Source organism: Clytia hemisphaerica, unplaced genomic scaffold (assembly GCF_902728285.1).
Source record: "Clytia hemisphaerica strain Z4C2 unplaced genomic scaffold, Clytia hemisphaerica genome assembly, whole genome shotgun sequence".
Taxonomy (NCBI): Eukaryota; Metazoa; Cnidaria; class Hydrozoa; order Leptothecata; family Clytiidae; genus Clytia; species Clytia hemisphaerica.
This window is the reverse complement of record NW_027104146.1, coordinates 1,431,467-1,446,256: the sequence shown is the minus strand read 5'-3', so window position 1 is coordinate 1,446,256 and position 14,790 is coordinate 1,431,467. Positions and strand designations below refer to the sequence as shown.

The 14,790-nt window shown below is 34.4% G+C and overlaps 1 protein-coding gene across 1 annotated transcript; it reads right to left on the bottom strand.

Annotated features, from left to right (window-relative positions):
• Positions 1-818: 818 nt before the first annotated feature.
• Positions 819-3,049, bottom strand: LOC136813894 (green fluorescent protein-like). Its single transcript, XM_067070392.1, has 4 exons — positions 2,962-3,049; positions 2,367-2,588; positions 1,723-2,005; positions 819-1,139 (listed from the first exon to the last, which is right to left on the bottom strand). Exons 2-4 carry the CDS (start codon positions 2,585-2,587, stop codon positions 942-944), a joined length of 702 nt encoding a protein of 233 aa, XP_066926493.1. The 5' UTR covers position 2,588; positions 2,962-3,049; the 3' UTR covers positions 819-941.
• Between the last annotated feature and the right edge of the window lie 11,741 nt (positions 3,050-14,790).

The following is a 14,790-nucleotide window of genomic DNA, read 5'->3' as shown; positions in this document are numbered from 1 at the left end:
GCAACCCTGTACAGTACAATTCTAACTACGAATGTTTTGAAGACTGTTTATCTTTTTTATTTATAGTTTCATCACAAATAAAAATTATCTTCTATAAAATCCCTGGGTGCTCAACCACAGATTACTGTAAAGCCCGAAGGAGTGAGATGGAGTAATCTAAGCTCTTCCTGGCAAAAAAAAGTGAACTTCGCAAAAAATATTGCTGCTATTGTTTTCAAAAACCAGCGAAGCTTCTGATTAGTCAAGCGCTAAAATTCTTTTGTAATGTCACGTGTTCTAGGAAGGATTTTCTACCTATTCTCGGCGCACTTTTCAGCATAAGCACAACATCTAGCCCTTCCGGCTTTATAAATCTATGTACTCAACACCTACTCGAGAATCGAGACATGGGTGTATTAGTACATCTAAGAATATTAGTTTTTTTTAGAAGAAGCGTTCATTCGACGGGGCGTTTAAAGAAGGGGCGATTATGAAATGATTTATAACCAAGACCACTTTAATAAAGTAATGTGAACCCCATTTTGCCTTTTCATTATTGTTTGAGTACAAATGTTAGCTTAGAGATGTAGCGACGGGTCAAAATCAGTTCAAATACTAAAAGAATACAATTACTATCATCATATCTGATTACCCATGATTCCCTTTGACCCTGGAATGGCCTATACCGGGTGTTTTTAAAAACACCCTTTTTTCAGATTTTTACGTACAATAGTTAAAGGAACTTTAGTACAAATTCAGAATATCATGTTTCCAATCATCTCTCAAAATTTTGGATAGATAAAATTGACGGTGGAATGGTTTTTGAGGGGTAAATCATGTGCAAAATATATAAAATTTATTTCAACTATGAAAATTAAGTATGAGTCAAACAGATTATATAATAGATATATAAAACTTTAATATCATATAATTAATGACAATCAACTATTATTAAAGTCTCATTATTTAGAGGTATGGTGACTAGCATGAACCTGTTCCTTCATGATGATATGTTCCCTTGTGTCGTTGGCATCCTTACTATATTCGAATTTGTAATGATGATATTGCTTGGTCATTGGAAGGGAGGGTCCGTCAGAAAGAGGTCTGATCACTTGGTCAATACGGATTGCTTGATAATCGCCATCTACCGTCTCCGAAAGCTGTGAAAGATAAGGATATAAACCAGATTATGATGACTACATGTACAAGTTTCAGCTCTTATTATGCTCCAATCTTAAACTTTGACTAAACGCATGTTGTAAACAGTAGCGTGGTGACAGGGGGAGCCCTCTCCCAGCGGCCGAATTTCTTAGGGTGCAAAAAGACGCCTCTGATTACTAATTTCGGCGCCCTTTTGCTCTTTTATACCTTAGATATGGCATTTTTCGGTCAAAACGAAAGAAAATACTCAAAGTTTTCGTGCTCACTTCGCTCGCGCAATTTAAAAAAATATATATTTTCTTTTCATAGGGGGCGCCAAAATCTAAATCTTATAAAATAATTTGCCCGAATTTTAATCGACCCACCACGCTACTGGTTAAAAAAATGCATTTTTTTTGCACCACTGGACTAGCTAGATTTCTCAACTCAGAACTTATTTAGAAAAAAACCTCTTAGAGATCATGACAGTCTATTCTCTTCTGAAACATTCAAATGAAACTGAATTATTATTGTCAGTCATACTGCACAGATAAAAAACATTTTCCTGAAAGTATAAGAATAGAATTGTCGAAATTTCAGTACCTTGATAAATTCACAGTTGTATCCATCTTTTCCCGGGAAATAGACAGAACAGATATCAGGTTCCACTTCCCGAAGACGTTTACCAAAAACATTACCATCGGGTTTAAAACCACCACCGTTAACTTTGACGCGGTTGTAAATCACTCCGTTTTCGTACGTTAACGTGTGTACGGACGTATATTCTCCATCATCGACGAAATGACTGTGTCGTGTTTGGACGTAACCCTCTGGGAACAGACTTTTGACGTGATCAGGTATATCTTTTGGGTAACGGGTGAAACAACTAAATACGTGGGGAAGAGAAAATTTAAAATTTACGATTGACATTTTCGATCGAGTCTAAGTGACCTTGAAAAGTCTTTTTTAAACACATAATTCTTTTGTCATAATGCACCATCGGCGTTTGTAAATGAGAAACTTTCCAAGATTTGTTTTACACATTGTGTATTACATTACGTATTTAAACTCTTTCTGTGCTAACATTTAAACCAAAGCACCCAAAATGAAAAGGATAGGTCCTACTCTAACCAACGAGCTTTAAATTCCATCTAGATCAAATTAAAGTTTAAGCAAGTCAATTTTGCTCACATTGTGAAGGACCTGACACTAGAGTTGTGGTACAATTAAAATAAAGCTCTACTTACACTTGTCCGTATTGGAAATTATGAGTGATTGCTGACCATGAGCATGGCAATTCACCTTCGGAGACAACATATTTGCCAACCATCAATCCTTTCTCAGCATTGCCAACACCTTTGCCACGAATGGAGAATTTGTGATCATCAATGTCACAATCAACTTCCACGACAAAAGGAAGTTCTTTGTTGAAAATCAGAGCGCCAACATTGAATGAGGTCATGTCCATTCTAGAACCACATTGCGAAAGATTTTTTTTGAATTTTGCCGTTACTATGTGTAGACTGGGTTGTAGTTTACCAGGTAGGATTGACCACACTAATTAATCTCATTACTATCTGAAGTTGCTGCATTGATTCTCTTAGACAGATATTTCTGATGTCATCCCTTCCTGGTAAACTCGTACCAATCCCCCATTATTGTGTTTACGGATGATGGTGTGGAAGGTCAATCTTTTTTGCAACAACTATCGACTTTGGTATAGATGATTAAAAGGTTGAAACTTGCTTCAAACTCGTTGGTTTCAAAGTAGCTCAGTAAGAGGACACTGTTGAAAAAATAGAGGAACATGTTGCGTAAAAAGAGATATGTAATGTGACTTACTTTTTGAGGTGGTAGATGTATCAGCTAATGTGCGAGTCTTCAGAACTCCTTCAAAAGTAGTGATGCTTTGGTCAAGTGATCGACTCATATTTATACCCAGAATACAGAGAATAGTCACGTGTAACACCCATGTTGCCTGGATAAGTGAATCATCCACCCTGGGCAGACTCACTACAAATCTAAATCCGATAGAGTCTCTTGCTTTGCATAGTATAGTCGTCCAGCCAAGATTTCAATTATTTTGTGTCACCTACAATTCCTGGTCACACGCCTGTACAGAGTGTTGCGTAATATAAGGGAACTTGTTTTGTCGTTCTTTTGTCAAAGAGTGTTTAAGTAAAAACTAAATTGCATAATTTACTATTAATTTCATTTCCTCGCATTTTTCAGACATAATCCTTTAACGAGAAAAACATTCTAGTTCATCTTTTTCACCCTTTCCATACCGGTGTCAACATCATTCAACAAATTCGGATATGATAATAAATTTTGTCCTCTAGAGAGTTAATTGTAAGTTTCATAACTGCAACCCTCTCCTTCAATCCTGTCAGGTCTAACCGCGCATGCGCACGAAGTCAAAGGTTATTATTACTCTAAGCTACCCAAAGAGTTTAAAGAGTGAGAAACAAACTCTTAAATAAAGGTCCTGGTACTTAAAGGGTTAACGAGAAAACAATTTGCACAGCTGTCTTAGTTAATATTTCATCCTTTAACGAGAAAAACATTCAATACGGTAATTTGAAGTTGTAGTAAGCTCCCGGGGGGGGTACTTAGGCAAAAATGGGTGCTGGGTATGTGCGTGCCTTAAGGGTAGGGTTTTTCACCCTCCCAAAGTCTCTCTAAGGGTTACCAAAACAACAAAAGTCAAAATCAGTCTCTCTAAGGGTCGGTTTTTTCACAAACTCGGGTCAAAGAAAAGTGAAAAGTCAAAAAAGTGAGAACATTTTTAAAAAAAGTGAGAAAATTTTTCAAAAATTAGAGAAATTTTTCGAAAATTGGAGAAATTCTTTTAAAAATCGAATTTCTTTGGCCCATGATAGAAATTTTTTGTGAAAAAGTCTCTCTAAGGGTTGGGTTTTTCTACACTGAGTCTCTCTAAGGGTCACCTTTTCACCAAAATTCAGTCTCTCTAAGGGTAAGGGTCCAGAGGTCTGGCACGCACATACCCGACACCCATCAATCCTAGTACCCCCCCCGGGAGTAAGCTCCATCAGTCTTCGGCCCATAAAAATTTGCACAGTCTTTAGCAGGGAACCCCCCATCTTGTCATATGCAGTTTGCGAGTTCACAAGTGAGGAGAGAGATATAATATAGATAGCAAGATTACGTATACTGCAAATTTACTACACGTTTTGGAATGCATCAAATTTTGCTACAATTTTACTGAATGTGAATAAATCTCGTCGAAATGAGCCAAAGAGAACTCCATTCCAATAAAATCAATCAAGTATCCGAATAAACCTCAAAAGTTTGGATTCAGTAATAATTTGGCAACAATCTTTATAACCATAAATGGGTTAGGTAAACTTTGGTGGGACCTCATAAATTTGACACTGGCATGGCCAAAGCAAAGGGCATGATTATCACTTAGGTTCTTTTTTTTCAGGGACACGTTCAATTCAAACATCAAACACTCTGGTGCACTCCACTACGATTGGAGAGTATTAAATGTACTTTCATCAAAAAACAAACCTCTATTTATCAAAGTATTACAGTTAAAATAATGCTGTCTGAGAGACGATTATCGTTTGATCTTTTTAAAGTTATCATCATTGCGGTTGATATCCTCCTTCTATTTACTTTCTCCAGCTTTTTCTTCACAATTGAAATTCTATTAATTTTTCAATGTGTTGTCTACACAAACTTATATAACTTAACAACTGAGTCAGTGTACCAGTAAAATGTTGATCAGTTTCCTGTTAGTATGGGGCATATATACCGAAATAATATCGAGAGATTGTTTTACCCGTCCCACCACTTAATAGCTCCGGAATTTTGAAACATTTTGAATATAGACGGACACGAAAAATCAACATTTGTTCACCTGCTTAGTTCCACTTTCCAATTAACTTAATGCCGTTACCATCATTTGAGATTTCTCGATTTTTGTGGTCCCGAACCAGTATGTAGGTTTGGACCTAGGTGCGCTGCAACCACCACTCCTTCTCCCACCTTCTGTTTTATTAGTTGGGGTTGTGTTCCTGCATTTGAAATTTGAAAGTTATTTGAAAGTGATGGCATTTGATGGGTTGAGCTTCATTTTGCTTAATATGCCACAGTCCACTTCAGCATTGTCGTAAACCTTCTTTTATCATTAATTTGAGTAAAAAGAGGCGTCGAAATCAAGTATAATCTATAATAGGGGTGGCTTATGATATCAAACTCTCTGATTCTATTGGGTTTGTATACATCCATCGTATTTCTATCTGATCTAACATTTTGCAAATGTCTTTGCTGATAAGACATTACAGTATTATGTTTCTCTATTTCCAGACTTTTTCCACACAGGTATGCTATTTCCAGACTTTTTCCAGACTTTCCAGACATTTCCAGACTTTTGCTAAATTCCAGACATTTTCAGCAGGCGTGGCAACCCTGCAATAATTACAGCGATGTTAATCACTTCAGTATTGAAAACTGCTTGAACTTACGAAAGCTTTTTACACCTTTAACTTTTATTCTTTTAATTCTTTTTTAAATCTTCGTCTGAAAAAGCTTTGTTCTACCAAATTTCCAGATCTATAATTGTCACTTTTATTAAAGAAAAGTAGAATTAGATTCTAGCTATTATTATTAAAGTTTTACAAAATATTTAATACAATTAGAGCAATGTTAATCATAGCCTGGATATCCAGGCTGTAAACTATTTCACAGTCTAGTTTTTGATATTTTATGTTCTGGTTTACAGCCTGGTCTCCCTAGAGCGATTTGCATTCTCTTTAAGAGAATGCAGTCCGCTTGCTTGCGCTCACTTCGCTAAAACCGTAAGGGCCAATCTACACGGCGTTGAGCAATTCTAAAGCAAAAATAGGATGGTCCTCCAGTTGCTAGTGAAGATAGGACTTTCTGTTACATGAAAACATGAAAAAGAAGAAAACAGAGGCAAGTTCATTTTCCAAGAAAACATGGTTGGTCATGATAATGCATGCAAACCTTTTTATGGACTTTGGTGTAATCTTTGGATGTTTTAAATAGTTTTAGATCTTGTAAGACTGCTTTTTATTAATTTCTGTTTTGCTGCCCTGGGTTGGCTAGGAAACATGGGTATTCACTTTCATTCTCTAGGGAGACCAAGCTCTATAATTTTAGAACTTTGTATGTTGAGGTAAATTTTGTTTTTTCTAAAATTTTGAGCTTGGATATCCAGGCTATGTTAATCACTTCAGTGTTGAAAGTTGCTTCACAATACGTTTGCTCTATATACTTTTTAAACAATTTTTTAAATCTTGCTACCATGATAATGATATAGATTTTAAACTTTTTTATCCTTAAAGGTTAAGTTGAACTTAAATTGATATTTTATCATTTGAAACATATACAACAATTCCAGAGATGTTAATCACCTCAGTGTTGAAAATCGTTTGAACTTACGAAAACTTTTTACACCTTTCACTTTATTTTTTTAAATCTTGCAAACATATTTTGATAACATTGCACAACATTGACACATTTTTTTTTGTCTGAAAAAGCTTTGTTTTACCGATTCTCCAGGGGTAAAAATGTCACTTTTATTAATGGAAATTAAAATTAGATTCTAGCTATTAATAATATAGTTTAAAAAAATATTTAAAACAATTAGAGTAATGTTAATCACTTCACTGTTGAATATTGCTTCACAATATATGTTTGATCTATGTGCCTTCCAACTCATTTCTTAAATATTGCAACAATACTTTGATTTCATTGCATAAAATTTCTGCATTTTTCTTTTCATTTGAAATAGCTTATTTATTCCGATCCTTCAGGTCATTAAACCTTGCTTTTATTACTTGAAAGTATAACTAGATTCTGGTAATTATTTTTATAGTTTTACAGAATATTTGAAATAATTAAACCAATGTTAATCACTTCAGTGTTGAAAATCGCTTCACCATACGTTTGCTCTATAAACTTTTCAAACAATTTTTTAAATCTTGCTACCAAGATGATGGTATAGATAACGAACGCTTTTTATCCTTAAAGGTGAAATATGACTTGAATTAATATTTTATAATTGAAATATTTACAATAATTACAGCGATGTTAATCACTTCAGTGTTGAAAATTTCTTGAACTTACGAAAGCTATTTACAACTTTCACTTTATTTCTTTTAATTTTTTTTAATCTTTGTCTGAAAAAGCTTGGTTCTACCGATTCTCCAGATTTATAATTGTCACTTTTATTAATGGAAGGTAGAATTAGATTCCAGCTATTTATATTATAGTTTTACAAAATGTTTAAAACAAGTAGATCAATGTTAATCACTTCAGTGTTGAACATTGTTTCACAATACGTTTCTCTATGTGCTTTCCAAACCGTTTCTTAAATATTACTACAATACTTTGATTCCATTGCACAAGATTTCTACATTTTTCTTTTCATTTGAAATAGATTATTTTTCCGATCCTTCAGGTCGATAAAGCTCGCTTTTATTACTCGAAAGTATAACTAGATTCTGGCAATTAACAATTTTTTAAATCTTGCTACCAAGATAATGGTTTAGATAATTGACGTTTTTTGTCCTTAAAGGTGAAGTTGGACTTGAATCAATAATTCATGATTTAAAACATTTAAAACAATTACAGGGATTTCAATCACTTCAGTGTTGAATATTGCTAAACTAGTTCGAATTCTGCATTTTTTTCCGTTTGAAATGGCCTATTTTTTTCCTGTCCTTCAGGTCAATAAATCTTGCTTTTATTACTCGAAAGTAAAATTAGATTCTACCAATTAATTTCATATTTTTACAGAATATTTCAAAGAATTAGAGCGATGTTTATCACTTCAGTGTTGAAAATTGTTTCACGATACGTTTGCTCTATATACTTTTCAAACAATTTTTAAATTTTGCTACCAAGATAATGTATATATGTCGGAGGCTCTTTATCCTTAAACAGTGAAGTTGGACTTGAATCAATGTTTTATAATTTGAAAGATTTACAGTAATTAAAGCGATGTTAATCACTTCAGTGTTTGAAAATCGCTTGGACTTTTGAAAGCTATTTACACCCTTCACTTTATTTCTTGCTAACGTATTTTGACCTCATTGCACAAATTTTTTACTTTTTTCTTTCCGCCTGAAAAAAGCTTTGTTCTTCCGATTCTCCAGGAGTATAAATGTCACTTTTATTAATCGAAAGTAAAATTAGTTTTTAGCTACCTTAAAGGAAGAAATTCTGGCGGGAATTTAATTTGGCGGATGGCCAAAAAAGTTTTTTCAGAGGGAATTTAATTTGGCGGATGGACGAAAAAACTAAATTTGGCTCTCAAAAAATTAAGATTAGTGATATATTACGAGTATAGGTGATTTCAGTACCTAACTCGAGATATTGAGCTTCCGAAAGCGCAAAAACTGGACAAAACAGCTGTTTCTGGCTGAAAAACACTGAAAAACACTGTTTTTAAGGATTAATATCTCGAGTTAGGTAAAGAAATCACCTATACTCGCAATATATCACTAATCTTAATTTTTTGAGAGCTTTCCAAAAATATACAACAGGTCTCCGTTTTCTCAAGCTAAAATATTCATTAATTTTTGACCCTATGATTTTTGGCTGAGACCGTGGTATTTGTCCGAAAATCACACCAAAGTGTCTGAAACAAAATTGGCACCCAAGTTATTTTGATTCCCCTACCCCTTAGCTTTCCAAAAATGTATAACAAGTGCTCTGACTAAAAAAGTCGAGCGACCTCAAAAAAAAACGAACCAATTTCCCCCCGAATCAAGTTATGATTTTGTGCTCGCATTGAAAAGATATTTGTAGATCTACTCTTCTCAAGTCTTCTATCTATATCATGACAATATTTCTCAATTTTGAGTCAAAAGTATGAAATAATTTAGAGAGTATGGGATTCAAATTATGATATTCTTATGAAACGGACTCTCAACTTTGGCATACTATTTTTTTCAAGTCATAAAAAAAAATTACTGGAGCGACAAAAGTGATTCAAAAGTATACACTCAGTTGAAATTCTGCATGTGAATTTATGAGTAATGTTCAAGTTCTATCGATCCTTTTACCTAAGTAATTAAAAGAAATAAAATTTTCGGATTTTTATACTGATTTTGAAATACAGGCGGTAACGAAATAGCCAAATTCTGGAGCCGCTCGCTGCGCTGCCGTGCGCAGCTTGTAGGGACAAAAACTACTTTCGCTTTCGTTTTTAGGCGGCATTCGCAGATATTTGGTAAGAAAACAGTGAGACTCCCTTTCTTTTTACCAGCAAAAAATAGGAAAAAGAGATTGGATTTATGTTGGAACTTTTATTGGATTTCAAGAAAAAGCCTCTTCCAAACATGGAACGTTTATAATCACTCATAGTTTGGGGGAATTTTCAATTATCCCGGCCTCAGTCTTTAGCCTATAGCCTATGAACTTTTTGTACTGTATATGCTTTATTTTGGCTATTACTATTCGTAGAAAAAATTTTCTGCTCACTTTGGGCCTCAATTGAGTATGATAGGTAGATTTTGGGTTGGGAAGTAGGTAAAAAGTAAAATTATACATAAACATGTTTGAGTATTTGAGAGTATTTTGACTTGACTTCATGTTATGTTTTTCTGATCTTTACCACCACAAAATTATCCAACAAAATTTATAAACTATTTTCAAGCATAAAAATATTTGGCTGAAGCAAATTTTGTACAAATTTTATATATTTAAATGATAAAGTAAAAACATCTCGAAATTTTTTTATTACAATCCTTTGTGACAGTACACGTTTTTTTTTTTATAAGAACGTCAAAAATTTTCGAAGCCTTCGGATGTTCTTAGTTTTTTGGATTTGAAGCCTAAAAATGTTCTTAAAATGTTCTTATTTTCAGCATTTTTTGAGCATTTTGATGTAATTTCTTAAGAAAATGCATGTTTTTAAGTCTCCATAGCCTTAGAATGTTCTTAGAATGTTCTTAAATTTTTGGGCCTCGAAGCCTTGTTCTTATATAGTTTGTTCTTATAAAAAAAAACGTGTACTTTTTCTGTTGGGAAGTTGGAAGCTTTTCCACCAAACAGAAATTGAGCACTGATAACTAATAATCCAAATAAAAAAATAATTTCAGACAGTGCTTTAGGCATCATAACTTTGCCTGAGAATGCAATGACTACAAAGTGGATTTGTACCGTCAAGGGATCTCACTTGGGACAGTCTGACAAAACATGGGACAGCAATTCGGCAATTATTTTACCGAGCCTCCAAATTCATTTAATTAGCATAATCGCAAATCATAGAAAACAAACTTGTTGTCAACAGAGATTTAACAGTGAAAATCAGTTAGGAACATTTGCCGAGTTCCTGTACGCGACCGCGATCTAAAAAATCATAACAACACTCATTAAAAAATGACGTTCGTGTCTTTTCGCACTTTTTTTAGCCTAGACGATGTAGCAAACATAGTAAATATAAGCACACTGTGCTTTTAATTGGCTGAATTTTTTTTTTGCGTCGGAAAAACTTTTTCAAACTTTCAGCAATGATTGACCAAACTGTTACAATGAAAATTATCCAGCGCATTTTTTATCTTCTTATCTTCTTAAGCTTCAATGAAGCACTCAAAGTTTACTGAATTTAAGCACATTAGATATTCTTATAATTATTGATATTCCCTAAAACACCGTTCGTTGTGCGCTGCGGTGGAGTGTATGGCGTAACTCTCACGGTAACTAGCTCGCCTTTTGTTGGAAGATCATATTGGGCGTTTTGGCGTTACCAACCTCGAAGCTAGGGGGCGCCCCTGTCTTTCCGCAACTCTTTCCACCATTTTAGATGGCCATAACAATAGATCCAAAAGGGCGTCATAATCTTGGAAGATAATTTGTTTTGGTCTCCAGCTTTGGGAAGTAGCAATGTTTTTGGTTGTTTTTGATGGAAAATAGTAAGAAACTTAACTTTACAAGTGGCATTTAGTTTTTGCTGGCTTATAGAATGGCAGGATCCTGGATGGCTTCCCTAACTGAAAATACAGTCCAGAAAGTCAACCATCCCATGATATGACCACCCGTCCCAAGTTAGAGCCGTTGACGGTATGCCAGATATCCAAAACAATAACAATCCATTATATGATATACACAATGTCAATGTTGTAACGTACTTTCAATTTTTTGCAGTATTTCCAAAATTTCAGAATTTTTGGGCACTTTCTTCGGATTCGCTTATCCTTTTCTTGTCCTGGATCCAATCAAAGCCTGCACGTAAAACGTACCCCAAAATCAGTCACTTTTATAACATTATAACTCGGTCTTTGACGACTGGGAAGATTCAAGGACAAAATTTTGAGAGTTAAAGTTAAGTTTATACTTTATTGCAGCCGATCTGGCCGATGGTGTCTCTTCAGCCATTTTTGAGATGAATAAAATGAATCATGAAATTTTTGTTATCTAAAAGGGATGGGTGAAACCATGTTTGAACTGTGAGCTTATATCTTGGATATCTCTCTCATATCAAAACTGTTTAATGCGATCGAAAAAATCTTTCCCAGCTGAATTCCATGATAGGGAATGTTTGTGAAGCTATTATAGTCATTGTTTGCACCAATATAAAGTTACTTTTGCAAGTTAGTAGTCTCCATCATCAACAGCTTTGGAAAGCAGCAAAATCGACAAAACTACTTGAGTGAAGTTTGTAAACAAAAAAGCAAGTTTCACACATTCATTATGTTCAAAAAGTATTGTCTATTATTCCAATGTATGATAGAAGTCTACTCCAATACATTTGATGTTGGTTCCAAGCAGTATTCTTCTTCTTTCTTCCCAAGAATCACCAAATCTACTTAAAAAGCACTGTTTTGCAGTGCTTCCCCAGCCAAAAATGTAAACAAAATGGCTTCCGCCTCGATTTTTGTCCCGACACGGGCATCAACTGCAGCGCAGCGAGCGGCTCCAGAATTTGGCTAGCAAAATTAGCCGGAGACCTGAGGACCTGGACAAAATTTTCATCAAGCTGAAAATTCTGGCACAGATGTTCTTTAGGGTATCCTGAGTTATCGAGCCAATTTTCAGCTTGATAGCAATTTTTCTCGGGCTGCGGTGAAACTTCCACTAATTCTACCTGACTATAGGATATAGTCAAAAGGTAGAGCAGAATCCCTCTACGTCGGATTTTAAGGCACCATATTTCTAAGTTTCGTGACATATGTAAAATAACAAAATAACATCTACTGTCAGATTTTGACAAGGTACCTCGTAACCTGAAATATAGCACTAATTTTAGGGCGTCACTTTTGTTCGTCTAAAAAAAAACTTTAAGATTATTTTCTAGCAAATGGGTAGAGTTCACTCCTTGCAAAAATGGTATTGAAAAACAAAAGTAACCTGAGTCTTATCTTTGTGGTAATCTATCGTCTATTTTTCGATTGGATGTACAAAAGAAATAAAAATTGTGAATAATACCCTATGTACTGTTGGAAAAAAAATCCATTAAAATTGAAACACTTTAAGTTTATCAGTCTACAGAATTCAGCCAATCCCAAAATAGTAAAAAAGCTGTTTTATCGGATTCTATTGATAAGAATTAGTGTAAAGTTTCAAAGTAACAGGGCTTTGAAAAATCTTAATCTAAATTTTACACATTTTTTTATAAACAGCCGAGTTGCTAATGGTCCAGCCCTGAAAATGGCCAAAATATTAAGCAACTTGGCCTTAGCAACCTAGCCCTGAAACTGAATTTCGGCATTATTTGGCATTAAAATGTGTACCGATGGTATTCGAATATATAACTGAGGTATTTTGGACATACAATGAATAAGATAAAAAGACAAATTTTTGAATTTGCTAGACATTTACTAGCATAGCTAAAAATCTATGGTCAATTTTCGACTGAAATCCAGAGCATCCTTAACAACACCAGCCTGAGCCGAAAATTGCTGTTGCTTATAAAATGTGTATTTGAATGAGCCTACAGTGCGTCCGATTAAACAGTGGGAAGATACTCATAGTTTATAGCAACGCTTTTCCTTCCATCAAAAATCCTGATCAATTCCCGTGGAGCATGAATAGGCATTTTGTTGTAATTAATTGAGTAATAACACAAATTCAAAATGATTCGATTCTCTCCAGCCACACTGTTTTTCACTGCAAAGTCTTCGACTTCTTTATGTAGAAGTCAGATCAAACTGACTGACGTTGGAAGGACTTGATTTTAAAACAACCGTAAGGGCGGCCAAATATTACGCGTAAGTAAAAAAATACGCTGTGAGTAAATTTGGGCGAAATATACCCTTATGGTGCTTTTTCTTTTAAGGCAAAAAATGGTATAATTTTCCAAAACTTTACACAACAAACCTCACTTTTTAAACTGGCAGGTCCTAAATGCATAAAGTGCATAATGCATAATATTTGAAAAATATCTATTTTAGAGGCTATAATAAGGAGAATTTGAAAGATATTACTTTCAATAAAACAAACATGCCATTTTCTACCAGAAAATAAAGAGATGCCTTGGAGTTTTTACAAGATACTTCACTAATTGGTCATTTAAAGTGATAGAGATGACGCGTTCTTTAGAAAAAGTAATAAGATTCTTTTATTACATCTTAACGACCAACCAAATCAAATAAGAGCTTGTAAAAACTCCAGCTTGTCCCAAAATAAAGGGTAGAAAGCTGTAAATTTGAATTTTGGATGATGAAGAAAATCTATGATCCACTGAAAATGCTTGTCGCCATTTTGATTTTCATAGTTGTATTTTACAGAACGTAGTATATTTAAGTTTCGCGATTTTTACTTTTTGAAGAAAATTTACGGAAGAAACTTTCGCGGTTTTTTGTGAATGTTCAATTTTAGTGGCAATAACTTTTGCACTTCTTCCTCCCATTCCGAATCCTAGTCACTGCGATAATATCGATAATATCGACTCACCTCGGCTTTTAAAACTTGGAAAAAACTTTCGCGATTTTTAGGAAAATTTCATTTTTCGCGAAATTAGCTTTCGCGAATTTCTTGTTTAATTTCTTACCTGGCAGAATCTTTCGCGAAAAAATGTCAAAAACGCGAAAAACGCGAAAGTTTCTGCCCGCGAAAGTTTCTGCCCGCGAAAGTTTCTGTCCTTAAAGTAGTGTAGAAAAAAACACGAAAATATCTCCTCTGTATATTACTCTTCGAAAACGAAAACTCGAAAACGTAAATTTTATAGCAAGATCTTTATTCTGGGTTTTCTCAGAGATCTTTTCGAACAATAAAATAGACCTTGAATCGTTTTACATTCGAATGTTTATGTGTTTACCTTTTTTTGAGAAAGAAGAAGGGGGAAACCTTTCTGATGCATCTTCTTATTATTTATGCTGACGGAAAAGTTATGATTCGAATGTTTTCTTTTTCGTTCGGATTCTAAAAGTAAATATCATGTCCTGGGAAATCCCTCTGATTAGGGATCGTGTGTTTAGCCTCTACAAAAGAGAGTTTTAGAAAATATAAAATCGTTCTGTAAATTACACAATACTATTATGCATTATGCAATATGCATTATGTTTTATGCATTTTGTACCTGCCGCTTTTTAAACCCTTAGAATGTACTTTCTCGCATTTCGACTACTTTGGGAAGCCTCAAAAACACACCCTTCAAGGCCGCACCTACGTTGGGTCGCTTACATCGAGTATCCCGGGAATATACTGTACAACAGATTCCCCTGAACTTAC

Bases quoted from the DNA above. Each gene is read 5' to 3' on its own strand.
- LOC136813894 (XM_067070392.1), bottom strand. From the start codon at position 2,587: ATGGACATGACCTCATTCAATGTTGGCGCTCTGATTTTCAACAAAGAA. The intron at 2,006-2,366 runs GTAAGTAGAGCT...CCACGTATTTAG, and splicing joins AATTTCCAATACGGACAAGT to TTGTTTCACCCGTTACCCAA. The intron at 1,140-1,722 runs GTACTGAAATTT...TATCTTTCACAG, and splicing joins ACAACTGTGAATTTATCAAG to CTTTCGGAGACGGTAGATGG.